This window comes from Volvox carteri (assembly GCF_000143455.1).
Source record: "Volvox carteri f. nagariensis unplaced genomic scaffold VOLCAscaffold_9, whole genome shotgun sequence".
NCBI classification, from domain to species: domain Eukaryota; kingdom Viridiplantae; phylum Chlorophyta; class Chlorophyceae; order Chlamydomonadales; family Volvocaceae; genus Volvox; species Volvox carteri.
In genome coordinates this window covers 841,741-856,325 of record NW_003307552.1, presented here as the reverse complement: position 1 = coordinate 856,325, position 14,585 = coordinate 841,741, and the positions used below count along the sequence as shown (strand labels likewise).

At 58.8% G+C, this 14,585-nt stretch overlaps 3 protein-coding genes across 3 annotated transcripts in view; 1 reads left to right on the top strand and 2 right to left on the bottom strand.

The window, feature by feature from the left end:
• VOLCADRAFT_88544 (uncharacterized protein) overlaps positions 1-2,428 on the bottom strand; it is a gene marked incomplete at both ends in the record, with an annotated part of 2,952 nt that extends 524 nt beyond the window's left edge. The window contains 3 exons of the mRNA XM_002948134.1: positions 67-232; positions 860-1,371; positions 1,805-2,428. Coding sequence (XP_002948180.1) covers positions 67-232; positions 860-1,371; positions 1,805-2,428 — 1,302 coding nt within the window. The remainder of the gene's footprint in view (positions 1-66; positions 233-859; positions 1,372-1,804) is intronic.
• A 1,053-nt stretch (positions 2,429-3,481) lies between these two features.
• On the top strand, positions 3,482-6,509 carry VOLCADRAFT_116756 (uncharacterized protein; the record flags this gene model as incomplete). The annotated part of the gene is made up of 5 exons (XM_002948271.1): positions 3,482-3,576; positions 3,782-3,873; positions 4,717-5,174; positions 5,799-5,891; positions 6,084-6,509. The coding sequence occupies 5 exons, from the start codon at positions 3,482-3,484 to the stop codon at positions 6,507-6,509; spliced, it is 1,164 nt and encodes a 387-aa protein (XP_002948317.1).
• A 1,636-nt stretch (positions 6,510-8,145) lies between these two features.
• dnj51 (molecular chaperone) lies at positions 8,146-13,405 on the bottom strand (the record flags this gene model as incomplete). Its single annotated transcript, XM_002948133.1, has 10 exons — positions 13,149-13,405; positions 13,001-13,075; positions 12,652-12,915; positions 11,639-12,311; positions 11,289-11,388; positions 10,881-10,928; positions 9,960-10,673; positions 9,436-9,582; positions 8,851-8,949; positions 8,146-8,283 (listed from the first exon to the last, which is right to left on the bottom strand). The coding sequence occupies exons 1-10, from the start codon at positions 13,288-13,290 to the stop codon at positions 8,146-8,148; spliced, it is 2,400 nt and encodes a 799-aa protein (XP_002948179.1). The 5' UTR covers positions 13,291-13,405.
• Between the last annotated feature and the right edge of the window lie 1,180 nt (positions 13,406-14,585).

The following is a 14,585-nucleotide window of genomic DNA, read 5'->3' as shown; positions in this document are numbered from 1 at the left end:
CTACTCCCTTCCTCTGCGATTTTGCAATCATTTATTACCAGCCTACTCAGCCCCCCTTACACGCACCTGTGAGCTAGACGCTATGATGTCCTCCAGTCGCTCCCCCCTCCCCAGCCGTATGCCGACAGACCGGTTTCTGGACAGGTCGCCGTAGCAGGTGAGCATGATGTCACCCAGCCCCGATAACCCCGACATGGTGGTGGGCTTGGCGCCCATCTTCTCCGACAACCACCTGCGCACAGGCAGCCGGGAAGGCAGGTCGACAGGCCGGCAGGTAGGCAGCGAGTGGGTGTGGCAGGTAGGCAGTGAGTGGGTGTGGCAGGTCGTGTGATGCAGCTGCAGCCGGGTGTGGGATTGCGGCGAGCGAATCCCCTCCGCTCCAAACCACCAACCCAGAGGCCAATCGCCTTATCTCCGTCACCCGGGCGGGTCCTGGCCCCCCGCCCTGCCCAACCCTCTTCCAACCACAACCGGCATACTGCCACTCTATAGTCTCAACCCTCTCCCTCTACCCTTCCAGCCGAAACCTCCTTCCCAAACCCCTCCGCCCACAAAGACCCGCAACCCCACGTCCGCAGCCCGTCCCCACGTCCCGCATAGTCCTCTCCCGTCTCCACCCACCCACCCACACAAACTCACAACACCCCACAAGTTACCGCTCTCAGCCCCCGACCCGGTGTTACATGTCGTACCAACCATAGTAGCCATGGTAGCAACATGCCGTAGCTCTTCCCCCCTCTGGTACTCCTGAGCCCGCCCTTCACGGATACACTGGATGTGCCAACCGCTTACCAACCTCCTCCTACCACCCAGTATTTCCATCCACCAGCCAGCACACCCCTAAACCACCCATGCCCACCTGATTTCCGAGCAGCCCTGCGCCACCAGCGCCGCCAGTGCATTGTGGCCCAAGTCCATTCCCTCCACAATCCCCGCAGCAATCGCCAGCACGTTCTTCAGCGCTCCGCAGATCTCCACTCCCACCACGTCCGTCGTCATGTTAACCCGCATGGTGGGGCTCGCAAACAGATCCTGAACAGTCTTGGCAAGCTTGCCGTCCTTGCACGCGGCCACCACCCCCGTGGGCCGGTTCTGCATCACCTCCCGTGCAAACGAGGGCCCCGACAGGAACACCGCCGGCTGCTTCCGCTCCAGGGCGCTCGGAATGAGCTCCGACATCATTTGGCCGCTGCCCACCTCCAAACCCTTGCTGACGCAGATGATGGGAACCGAAGGGGGAAGGTAATCCTTGATGCCCTGCAAGAAGGCACGGGACGATTGTACGGGTACGGCATGTACGGCGTACTGCGCTCCGGCAATGGCCTCCGCGGCGAGCGTTGTGGCTCGGACGTTGTGCGGCATTTGAAAGCCCTGCGGGATCGAGGGTTGATTCGGAGCGAAGGAAAGGCCGGAAATATGACCTGGGAGAGACACAACGCACGCCCACGGATGGTGGCCACGACAAGCAGCCTCCTCCTGATACAGATGTCGCCCACTGAACCTGAATCTTCCCGCCTCTCTCTCACTCCCTCTCTGCCTGAACCCTTCCATCCAGCAGATTCACCCGTCACCTCGCCGGCCGGCCAGCCGGTCGGCAGATTCGCCCATCGGCTGGTCGGAGACAGCGATTACGGGCGCCATGGATAGCTGTAAGCCCCCTAAGTCCGGCCCCGTTGCAGATGCCAAACAACCAGGCTTAAGCCCCACGGTCCAACCTCCTTGGCTTGGACCGCAGGACCGGGCAACAGCCAGGACCCCATGTTGCATGAGGAAGAATGGGGTGAAAGGGGAAAGGGTCTCTCACCTTGAGGTAGCGTGTGTTTTCGTGGAGCGTGTTGATGTCCTTACAGAGGTAGGGGTCCCGCACCAGCAGCACAACGTCCAGGTCGGACTTTTGGCGGGCTAGTGCGCAGCCCATGGCCGTCCCAAAGGACCCTCCGCCAAAAACGACGATCTTCTTTGCTGCCTCCAAAGGGCTTCCGGCAAGCTTGCGCGTACGAAAGACCTTTGACCAGCGCATGAGCGCATCCCATGACTCCCGTATCTGGTTACGCTGTGCCGGCGAGTATGCAAAGCCATTGGAATTGTGTATGCTGCTGCTGGATACGGTGGCACTGTATGCCTCGACGCGGCGGTACTCGTCCAGGTTGCGCAACGCTTCATCGCACAAAATGCCCGATTCTGGTACCACATCGTCTGGGTCTGAGAGCACCAGCTCGCCATCTGCTAGAGGAGCCTGCACGACCGGTTCAGTACTGGCTACAAGGACTCGGCTACCTTTGTCCGCAACAACGCAATTCGACCGTGCTAATCCATACTGCCGTTGTCCCCGGCCGCTTGGGGAAGGCCAGGTGCCTCGGTTCCCTAACGCTCCCTGCGGCAGTGATGGAAACGGCTGCGCAGCCGACGGCAGGGGCCTAAGCAACATCAGGCAGGGGACGCAAAAGCGTCAATTGTCTAATTTTTCATGCCTTCGCAAGTAACTCTGCAAGGAGAGCTGACGTGGGAAAGTTCATGAGGTTGCCCGCAGAGCTACTTATATGCAGTTGACTAGTATATAAATTGCAATTAATTATTAATTACTAAAAATGAAGGAAACGTAGGAACGATCGTCTGGGTACAGTACTAGCGATGCTACGTGGACCCATTGGTACCGGTTTACATTTTATGCACTCACGAATTATAATGATCCGGTTGATGTGGGTTTCTGTCCACCATTTATAGCATCCCGGGGTAGCAACGTAAAAACATTTTTGGGTGGATCGCCATAAGCACGTTACACCGCTAGGTTGCTTCGTAGGTTGCTTCGATCTCTTATGGCGTTGATCCAGCGGGGTGGAGGAAGACTGTTGGCGAGGCTTGCGCGAGGCGTGTCGGCGGAGACTGCCACTTGCTCGACTTCCTTGCCACTGCATTCACAACTCGTGACCCCTTCGAGCGTATGGAGCTTCCCGGGAGTCCGGTGGATGGCAGATAGCGAAGCACCATCGTCTCGGGTAAGTAGACGGCAACCATCATGTCTTTCATCCGCTTCAGGCCAGCACAAGCTGTCGGAGCTTAGCCGTGATTGATCTGTTACCTACGCTCCCTGAGCCTAAGAGCGGAAACGATGATGAAAACAGTTGTTGCAAATGACAGGGGGGTAACGGTCAGAGAGAACAGGGTTGACTTGCGCGTCGGGTGCTAAAAGCCACAGAAAACGCCCTTGGAAGCCGACCCAGATCGCTAATTCCTCATCATAGGACCCTAAAGATCCAATCACCCTTTGTGCACGACCGCACTGCAGCGGGCGCGTCCAACTTCGTGAACACCTCACAGCTCTGGGGAGTTGGGGGCCAAGCGCCGCCAACTTGTTTGGTGTCACAGGATGGCTTGGTGTCACAAGCCTGAGAGTTTTTCACCTGGCAATAGGCGGAATGCAGATGAATGCAGACACTCCTCTCATTCACACGCATGCCGGTGGTGAAATGGACGGTGATTCATGTGTGGGGGGGGGCAGATGGCGCTTTGGTGTTTCGGGGGTTATGGTTGGCTATCCCCGGGAGCTCCCGTCCTGGACCAGAGGGACATGGGGAGGTGGGTGATGTGGTCCAGGACTGCTCCATTCCATCCAAGAAAGTCCCCCGCCGCCATCCCGCGTGGGGAGAATATCAATATTGGTTATGGGGGTGAAGTATGCCGCAAAAGCCACTGCTCGACGGAGTTCGTCACCGTCCGGGGAATATTAGGCCACCAAGGCCCCATGCCCATTTGTCCTCCAAACCCCCTGCCCTCCGCCAAGAAGTTGGGAAGCAGATGCACCCTGGCGCAGCAGCAGCACACAAAAGCAAAGCACTCCCTTAGAATTTCCATGTTGGGAGAAGGGATTTCCAGGTTGGGAGAAGGGAGAGGGAAGTGGGCGGCCTGGAAGGAGATCCCAGACATGGAAAATCTCAAGAAGGCCTCGGGGTGGGGCACCGGTTCGTGTTTCAGACTCGCGGCGTCGGAGAGGGCTAGAGCGGAAGCCTGCAGGGGTTCGGCAGTGGTTCAGATGCCCAGAATCCCCTAAATCCTTTGGCCTTTCCGGAGCCGTACAGCGCCGAACCTCATTTCCCCAAAAGGCAGGCCTTATGTCTAATCTCTGCATGCCGATAGCACTCGAGGCTGGATGATTGGTGGTGCTGCATAACCATGACGGCCTGTTGTTGCGACCTCCTCGCTACGGCTCGCACAGCCCTTCGACTCCTCCAAGGCCCCTGGCTTTTGGCCCAGGGTGTTCATCAGTCATCAGCACACCATCATTTCCGCCGTCTCTCTGAACTGTCCACGTATCATGACATCATGGCCTCCCCCCACCCCACTTCCCCTAGTCGGCGGCTGCAGCGGGCCCGCAACCCGGGGGAGGCGCGGAGCCCCCGGCCCCGGGGACACCACCTTCACGAAGTGCGGACGACCAGTCAAGGGCCCAGCCATCGCCAGCGCCGTCCTCATCCACACTGCCTGCCTCCACTCCGTCGTCCTCCCCTTTCCCTGCTGCTGGCACCTCTTCTTTCGCAGCAGCACCAGCACGAGCAAAAGGAGAAGATGCAGCCCCGTCCTCGCATTCCCCACAGGCAAACGCCGCCTCCTCGGACTCATCGCCAACTCCCGAGCGTCCTGCGGGGCCGCAGCCGCCTGAAACCCCCTCCTCCTCTTCTTCCTCTTCCTCTTCCTCATCCTCATCTCCTAACTCTACAGCTGCTGCTGCTGCTGCGAAGCCCACAAAACAGCCCAGATCCAATGTAAGCATACAGAAAAAACCCAAATCAACTTCTACAACCAAGCCAGTTCCTGACAAGGGCGATAAGAATCAAGGTGAAGGAGATGAGTCCAAGGATGACGAGGGTGCTGAAGCCGGTGATAACATCCACGCCCACCATGCGTTTTGGCGGGATGCCCGGATGCGGAAGATGCAGCCCATGATCGAGGAGGGCATGCGCATGAACGCATACGAGGGCCTGCAGGGGTACGGGGGCTTCATGGGAGGGCCGGACAGGGCCTGGAGCTTCCTGTACGACAGTCCATCGGCACGGCTGACTGCGGCGGCGTTCGCTCCGCTGTGGTCGGCGGGTGTGGGGCTGGTGCGACCCATGGTGTTGGGGCCCACGGAGGATATGATCCGGGACCAAGTAGACAACAGCTTCAATGCCACGGAGGTGGGTTTGCCATGTCGTACGCATTCACGCCTTGCTGTGTTACAATCCTTGAATGTAAATGTGAACCAGTGAAGTGTCCAGGTTGTCACCCTATGAAGTGAGGTCAACATGTGAAGTGGGCCCTCTCCTCTCACCTAGGAGGATGAATGTCTTGAGTTACCCCGAGGGAGGGCCTCAGAGGAGAGTTTTTCCAACACATCATTGTAGAAATCCGCTGCCAGCTTGCGGCCCTCATGGGATGCAGGGAAACACCTTTTCGTATGTGACGATGATTTGCTCCTGGACGCATGTTCCTGCGGGTCCGGGTATTGATGTGAAGAAGATGCTGGCTGTGAAGTATGTTTAGTGAGGAGTGGGGGATGTGATGCGATGTGTTGCGTGAGGCCGCGACGGGGTGAAGTGTTTAAGCTTGGCGGATTTTCTAATGAAATGGCTGGAGAGCCCTCCGCCGCTCACTTTCTAGCGCACCCTTGGTGTGGCCGAGAACGTCCACACTGTGCGCCTAGTCCCTGCCTGATCGCTGACTGACAGTCCATTCCCGTTTTACATCCCTCTGTCCTGCGGCCCTCCTCCTCCTCTCCCTGGCCCAACAACCGTCAACGATAACACGGCGGAGGGGTACAGTTCGTGGACTCGGTGTCCCAGGCGGCCCGTGTGTTCTTCGAGGCAGTGGCCGCCGAAGACTCGGAGGCACTATCTAAGATGTGCACCCCAAGAGTGAGTACCGTAGCATATTATTTCCGTCAATGTCCTCCGCTAAAGTGCCTACCTAAACTTTTGCAGTTAATCGAAGCGAAGTGCTTCACATGCGTGTTCGCGATTATATTGTCATGACCATTCTCCCTGCCATGCCCTGTCGTTGCCGCGGGTCTCCGGGTCGGGGGCTTCTTCGGCTGTCGCTCACTGCAGGCCACTGAGGCTCTGGATCGAGACCGTCGTCGGCTGCGGGAGGAGCTGGGGCTGCTGATCACACGGATAGACACGCAGGTCGGCAAGGCTTCACTGGCGGGGGCCAACCTGTGGGGCCCTGACTCTATTCGCGGCTTCGACCCAGCTTGGGCAAGTGACCTCTCACCCAACCTGTCCAAATCGTGGCTGGTAGTGGGTGTGTACCTGGACGTGACATTGTGGGTGTCATACAAGCGGGTAGGCAACAGCGGCGAGCGCGACAGTGGCGGCGTAGGTGGAAGCGGAGCTGTCTGGGGTCAGGAGGCGAGGCAGGAGTTCCAGCTGCCTGTGCGGCGCTGGGGCACTTGGTTTATGGCGCGAGGGCCACTACCCAAGGGCCCTGCAGAGAGCCTGGACTGTCCATGGAAGCTGCTCGCCTGGTGCTGAGGCTGTTGGGCGCTTTCCTGCCTCAGCTTCGGTTTACGGCTTCGGTGTTCCGTCTTTGGGACCTCCTAACACTACACGTCGACAGGAGGCACGGTTAACGGGCGTGTAGTGACTACCACTTCGTGCAAGTCGGCTGCGGATTTGTAAGAGGAGGTTATGCGATGTCATGAGGTGCGTGCGTGTTTCATACACAACTGAGTGGCAGCTCTCAGAGCGCGGTTGGGCAGGTGCACGGAAGGTGCCGGCCGGTTGGTGGAGCGACGATGGAGGTGAATTCAGGTGAGCTCTAAAATACCTCGGGCACCGCCGTTTACCTCGGTCGCTGCGGACAGCGGGCGAGACGACTGTTACTGTTTTGGCAGAGCTGCGGTACGCGCACGGTGGTTGTGAAGTAGTAGTGCTGACGTGCTAAGCACGGGTTCACAGGAAGAAGTGCCTATGACGGTTATGGGGCAAGCAACCGGTCCCCATCACAGCATCAGGTTTATGTGGGATGTGGTAGAGGCATTGTTTCGGCAGGCGAACCTGCACCAAGTGTTGCATCATAATGGTCGGCAGCAGGCTAGATCTACCTTCATTTACAGTCCGGGTCGAGAGCCGGAAGCTGCTGTAGACAGTGGAACAGACTGGACCGGATAGCACTGTGACGCACCAACCGGACGGCCTGCTGCTGCCGAACACCCTAGTCTACCCAAGGGGTAAGTGCATAACATTAAGAAGCCGATCCCAGCTACCAGCTCGGCTCACACGCTTCCCGTCCGGAGTGATTCGGCCACTCGTCAGCTAACTTCTCTCGACAAACCGCAGGTCAGGCTTTGCGTGCGCGTCTCGTGCACCTGAGTAATGGTTGGTCTATAAGACCACACACGGGCACTAACAGCAAGGTGTTTTCAGTAAGGAGACGAGGAAAGCAGCGCTGGACAAAGCCAGGTCTCGGGGCTAAATGCCTGAAGTGTCGAACTGCTCTTGGGCAACCACCAGTCCGGTGCATTTCGCCAATAAAACAGAAACCCCTGTACCTAACATATCGATATCACCAACCGCACACAGCGCCCCTTTCCTCAACGAGGCCGTGCACACCCGGTCGCAGGTATGTACCTCAGATGAATGACGTTACTCCAGGTCTGACCGGATTACTGGTCCTGCACACACCCAAACACCACACAGACCAGCAATAGTACCAAGGGAAGCCCCGCACCACGACCCAGACAGTCCTAAGCAACTCGGCGACAGCCCGGCGATCCGTCCACGGCAGCACCAGAGTTCCCACAAGCCTGCCATTATCCATCCTCACAACTCCAACCACCACTGGACGGCACACCTCCCTTCTAGAGGACAGCACAAGCATGCAAAGTTAATGGCACAGTGAGGACTGCAGTGAGGACTGCCAACAAAACCTAGTTACACCATCCATACACACGCCCGCAAGCAGCTGGGTGGCCCCTTCCCTACACAGTGTAGCTTCCCGGTGCCGGTAACCCCCTTGCATCCCCCGGTAACCCACGATAACCCACGACATCGACAAAGCGACTGCCATTGCTGGGCGACCAGAGTCGCGTCCGCCAGGGCCGTACCCCAGCTCCCTTGCCTTTCAATTTCCCTGCAATAATTCCGTCTCAGCAGCTACTCGGTCCCACTACCTGAACACGTTCCAAGCGTCCTTGAGCACATCAAACACCATATCCGCAATGGCCACCTGTTCTGCGGAGCCATTGCGCTGTCTCACCTTGTCCGGGTGCACCAGCAGGTTGGCACGCATGTAAACACGCTTGACCTGAGGACGGACAAAGCAGACGGGTAAATCGAGGAGAGGTGTCTGGTAGCTGGGAAAAAAGTTATTGCGGGAAGCTTACGCCGTGTTGGTTGCGAACCTGACAGCGTGGTGCAGTTAATTGCATAGTACTTGAGCAGCTCCTGGCTCGGTAAGCATTGGGTGCAGTGAACCGAGAGACCATGAGTGCAAAGGAGGGGTATTGTTGATGCAGAGAAGCAGGAGCGGAACGCAGGGAACAGCCACAACGGTATGGCGGCGCAGGGAGGCAGGAAAAGCCCACTACCGTGCAAGAGGTCTCGCAGGAAATAGCTGGATAGGGAATCTTCAACACGGCCAACACTGTGGCAAAGCAGACGGAATGACCACGACACAGTCCTGCATCAGCAGACTAACACTCCCGTCCACCTAGGCACCTAGTAGTCTGTGTGGCCATCAACCCACACGGCACACTCTCAACCGAAAACCTAACCCACGCGCTACAGTACTTCTGCAAAACACACGGCGAGAGCCAGGGGACAGACATGGTGGCCTGACCCACCCACCGCCATACCCCAACCAGTCACTCACCTGCCCCGGCTCTAGCAGGTCCCCCACACTGACGGGCGCCCAGCCGCTGTCGGGCCACAGCACCGTATGCAGGGAGCCCAGCAGGCCGCGGATGTTACCCTGCGGTTGAAGCGGCGAAGGAGGTGGAGAGGGGTTGGGGAAACGAGGTTGCGCTGGGAAGGGTCCGTGTGGGGGTGTGTTACGCAAAACTGAGGAGTTACACACATGACTGAGGGACCCATTGGCTGGAAGGTGAGGAATTGCCAAGAAGCCCACTAGGAGTGATATGCCGGCAATGTCATCACCAACCCTCACAGCAGAGATGTGCGGGAGTGTCACTGCGTCGTGCTGTTGTACACACCTTCACACAGGGATAGTGCCCAGAAGATGTACGCGCAATTCCGAAACCCAGAAATTCCCGCACCACAGTCCAGTCAAATCGTGTCAATCATCATGTTGCGGGCTCCATGAGCGGCCCGTAAAGCGCCTCAGTACACGCTCCACGCCCAAACCCACGCCCATCCTGAATCCAAGCCACATATGCATACGGAGCTCGGATCCTACAGCTTTTTGCAACATTAAGCTCGTTCACCAGCCACTGCCCACCTTGTTCTTGTTCTTCCATGCTTCAATGTCCGCCTTGTACCGGTCCTTGAGAGTGACCTGCTGCTCCCTCCTCGCCGCCTCCTCCGCCTCCATGGCCAGCTTCTCAGCCAGGGCCGCCTTCATCTTGGCGTGCTTGGCCGCCTCACGCTGCGGGAATGAAGAGAAGCCATCAAACATGGATCAAGCAAAACCGTTGGGTTCGCAAGGTATGAGCCGCGCGCCGCGAGCCGCGTGCAAGCCAAGACGCGTGCAGTGACCTGTGCGTTTACAGTTGTGCACCGCCCGGCGAGCAGGCATGGCAGGTACCGCAAGAAATCCCATTGCCGAGGGGCATATTCGCCTGGCAGTGTGTCGATAAACGATGTAAAAAACATCGCAAACCCAGGTGAAATCTAAATGCAGATGGCTTCGGAGGGTTCTGAAAGCTTCCAAGCAAGCAGCAAGCAGCGAGGAGCAAGTACAGGATGCCTCGTCCATAGCTGCACGCCGCATAAGAAGACGCACCCCTCTGGTCCCCCACGCACCTGCGCCCGCAACCGTCTCCGGATCTCCGGCTCATCCGCCGAGCCCTGCTCGCCCTTGTACAGATCCGCGTACCCCGACACGTCCACATCCGCGCCGCCCTCATCGTCGCTGCCGTGCAGCATGTCCGCGAGCTCTCCCGCACTGCCCTTGTTGTTGGTTGCAGCGGGGATAGTAATCCCACCACCGGCGGTCCGGGGCGCAACACGGTTGGGCGCCGAAGAGCTGGCGTGCATGGCGACACCAACCCCGCTACTGCTGGGGCCGGCGGGTGCAACTTTTCCTCCAGAGAAGAAATCATCAATATCATCAACGTGTACCGCTGAAGGTGGTGGCGGTGGCTGTGCCGGTGCAACAGCGGTGGCACTAAGGCTCGTGGGAGGACTGAGGTTACTCATGGCTGTTGCAGTCGGAGCCTGAGTGGCGGGTAAGGGTACGGCGGAAGGGGCGGTCCGAGGCGGTGTGGCCTCATCGCCGAAACCCAGCAGATCATCGACGACTGGCGCGGCGGCCGCGACGGCGGGGGCTACACTGGGGTTGGACGGCAGCTCGCCGCTGCCGAGGCCCAGGAGGTCGGTTGCTTCTGGCGGCGGCGGCGGTGGCGGTGTAGGTTGTGGCTGCGCTGGCCGCGGCGGCGCGGCTGGGTGCTGTACGGCTTCACCGTAAGCTGGTGGCTGCGGCGGCGCTCCGATGTGATGCCCTTGTGACGTAACGTCCTGCGGATCAGGCCAACGTGGAGGCATCGGCGTGCCGTGGCCATAAGGTGCCGCCGCCGTTGCCGCAGACGGCCTTGAGGCGTCATAAGCTCCGTGGCCCAACCCGGAGATGGTGCCAGCGCCGGGAGCTACCAATGCAGCAGCCGCGGCCCCTGCTGCTGTTGCGGTTGCTGCTGCTGCCGTGGCCGCCTCGTGCTCGGAGCGCACCTGCTCTCGCAACACCTCGATCACTCGACGCCGCAGCGGTGGTGGCATCTGCGCAAATGGATTAGTCACTCCAGGTAATAATGGACCATCAGGAGCGTGCCCATGGACAAATGCCTAACCCAAAAAAGCCCAGTCCAGACCACACGAGGGCAGCCGGGAGGCGGGCAGGCCGTAAAACATACGCAAATGCCTTCTGGGAAGCCCTCTGTTTACAGCCGGTTGCAACGACCGCCTCCTGGGGCTGATTGCAACTGAATCTCTCCCGATACCCCGTACCAAAGCCTCAACAAAGCAGCCGCATACCGCGTGAATACAACCTTCGACGCTAGGGGACGAACGCAGCCCTTTGCAGCAACGTGGTGCGATGCGCTGTCAGGTGTGATGCGGTCTGATGCAGTCTGAACTCACGTGTGACAGCTCTTGCTGCTGCGCATGGGGCGGCAGGTCCGCCAGCCGCACGGCCCAGGCCAGCGCCTCGTCGTTGCTGATCTCAGCCACCTCGGCATCGCTGCGGAGGTGGCCCAACGAGTTCCCGTGTCGGGGGACGGCATGGGCTATAACAGTATGAATAGAGCGCAAGCCTACGTGGGCCAGGAGACCGCTACATGCAGCTAACGACCCAACCTCACACCACAACGCCCGGCAAACCTTGTATCCAGCAAACACCCGCTCGTCTAGCGCCCCAGTGCTGGAGGAGAACCTGCATGTATCCCCCCATGCACCCCGCTATCTGACCCACTGCAACATCCAGTCCTCACCTTCGGCCTTGCCCCGCCCCATACGCCGACGCAGGCCGTGTGCCGCCTTGTGAGTGCTGCTGGTGGTCCAGTCCCTCCAGCGCGTGTTCCAGCTGCGCCAGCCCCGCCTTGGCCGCACGAACCGCCTTCTTCCCAAAGGCCTTCAGGTAACCAGAGATACCGCTGCCGGCGGGCGTGTGGCTCCAGTTAAACGATGACGATGAGTTGGATGGCTGGGAGGCCTCTAGGCCATCAGCCACGGCGTAGCCGTACTGCTGGGAATACTTGAGAGCATCTTGGTGATGTTGCGGAGTGGACTGTGGCTGGTCACGGCCGTGGGTGGCGCGATGCTGGCGGTAGTCTATAGCTTCAGAAGAGGAGGATGAAGGGAACTGTGCATATCCGCTGGGATGATCCTTCCGCGTGAGGGCCCCTGGCGGCGATGCCATGGACATCCCAGCGCCGCTTGCATCGGCATCGGGGGCTGGCCGGATGGCAGCCGCTGAGCCCGGGGGTGCCGTCTGGTGCTCTGTGTGGTCGGAGTAGTTAGGTGGCGGCGGGCGCTGCTCCGGCATTTCCATCTGGAATCCTGTAGAAGGTGCCACCCGCATGGGCTGCTGGGGCGGAGGCGGCGGGGCCGCCTGAGCCTGCGCCAGCGCTGCAGGGGCTGCTGTCGGCGAGATCAGGTTGGAGGCTGATGGTACAGATGCCGGGACCGGTGCCGGGCCTGAAGGGAAAACTGCACACACGGAAATTCCAGAAGCAGCAGCCAGCCGCGGGGCGGCTCAGCATTGTTCAACAGGGCCGCAGAAACACACGATTAGACGGGAGGACTGCACTGCGTCGACGAATCGTCTCAACGCGAGCGCAAGGCGGCGCCTAGCGATCCGGCGTGGGGATCGTGAAGTATACAACGCATGGGCCGTGAGCTAGTGGCGCCCCAGCTAGTGGCGTCCGACTTTGGCCTGCGGAGGCCTCGCTCCAGCATAAGGCCCTCCGCTTATTTGGGCCACTCGCATCAACCCCTGTCCCACCATGAACGTCATCGAAGTCCAGCAGCATCCCTCCTCCGCTCGCCGCTGGTACTGCCGGTGCTGTCGGGGTTGTGTGCTTCTGAGGGGCAGCTGCTCCTGGGACTTCTTCGAACAGCGCGAAGGGGTCATCCAGGAGCTTTACAGAGGGGCCCGCACTCTTAGGACCCACTTGGTTCTGCTGCTGTACAGCGGAAGCTGTCAAGTTGGATGCACTGCTGTGCTTTGACAGGCTTGGAGACGCAGCGCCCGACGTTGCTATTGTGGCTGAGGGTGCGGGGATGGGGCAAGCGACGCTTAAGGTTTTACCCCTCGGGTACAAACTCCACGGGGCAGGCACACCCAGGCTTACTCAAAAAGTCCAAATCGAAGTTTACGGCGTTGGGCGGGGCCCTGGGCGCCGTTGTAGCAGCAGCAGGCCGAATAGCTGCGATGATAGTTGTGCTCGAGTAAGATTTGCACAAGCGGCAAACATCCCGTGTCTTCAGCAAAGTACATACGTGAGGAAGAAGGCACAGGCCCAGCCGATGGCTTCTGTTTAAGCTCTCCCATCGTCTTCTTGACAAACAGGTCTTCAAGCCCAGCCTGCTTATAAATCTCATCGAAGTGGAATGGGTCATTCTTTTTAGAAGCGGCAGACATCGTTGCTTTTCACGTCTGGCTACTTGTCTCTAGAACGATCAGCTTCTTGCAACATCGTGTTTGTGAAGTGCATAGGCCAATTACACACCTAAGATAGTTTACTTAAAAGCATACGATGCATACTAATTTCTCTTGAACTTCCTAAGGTTTTGCCGAATAACACTGTTTACCAACAGCAAACGAACGTCGTATCAGCTGAGCGACGGTTGTCTCGATCCGTGGGTGGCTGGATGCCTGACAACTGTCGTCCAGGCTTTCACTAGCTGTGATCCTCGTATTGTTAAGCCAGAATCGCAAACTATATAGCCGCTAAGGCAAGCCATTACGTGCGCCGTAACGCAATAACGCAGGTATCAGTCAGAACAGGTCAGCAGAGTCTTGGCGGAAAACAAGGAAATACCCTCAACACCCCCAACCCATGGCAACGCAGGTCCCTTCCAATCCCCAATTCGAATTTCGATAATTCCTATTCCTCATCGAGCTTCCACGACAAGGTTTAATATCTCGTGTTCTCTGCCACAGCTTGCGCCTATTCCGCGGCCTCTGCCCTTCCGTCCCCACCCGCTGTGAGGGACCTCAGAGGTCAACCATTTCCACGCATTGCTAACCATGCAATATCATGACGGCCCAAACATGGCGAAACCCCTTGAAACCCAACCCGTTGGCAGGGCGAGCCTTGCTCCAGGCTTTAAGGTTTAACTACAAGCTAGGCCATACGCTGAGTTTGCCTGGCCCCCATCGGTAACCGCTGTAGGAAGCCACCCCGATTGCGAAGGCTGTTAGGTTCTGTGAAGTTGGATTGTGCTGGGGAGGATTTACCCAGGTGCGCGCTTGTGCATCCGCTCAGTGTCAGCTTACCGGGCACTGTGCAGGGAATGAAAGGGGTGGGGCTTGAGCCGCCAGCTGGTTTTCTCCGCTCCCGGATCGAAGCTGAGTAGCCAAGAAAGGAGCATTCGAAACACCGGATCCAGCTTTGCGCGGCGGCACCCCTGTACAGCCCAAAAATGAGAGGTGCAGACTGGGGGACCCTGTGCTTGGTTGCTCGTGGCCTGGGAGGGAGCGTGTACGCCATCCTAGTTGGGATGATGCAATGGCGTGCATGTGTACGTCGTCCCCGCAATGCCAGGGCCCCTGACCGCGTCCTCTACGGCTCCTCATATCAACGGCCATGAGAAAACTGCTTCGCAGGCCCACGGCTGCCACGCTCCAGGGCATTTCCCCCTGAAATGGCCAATTTCCGGAATACACGGTGCCCTTTCGGCCCTAATGGCACATAGTCGTCCCCCTTCTCCTGC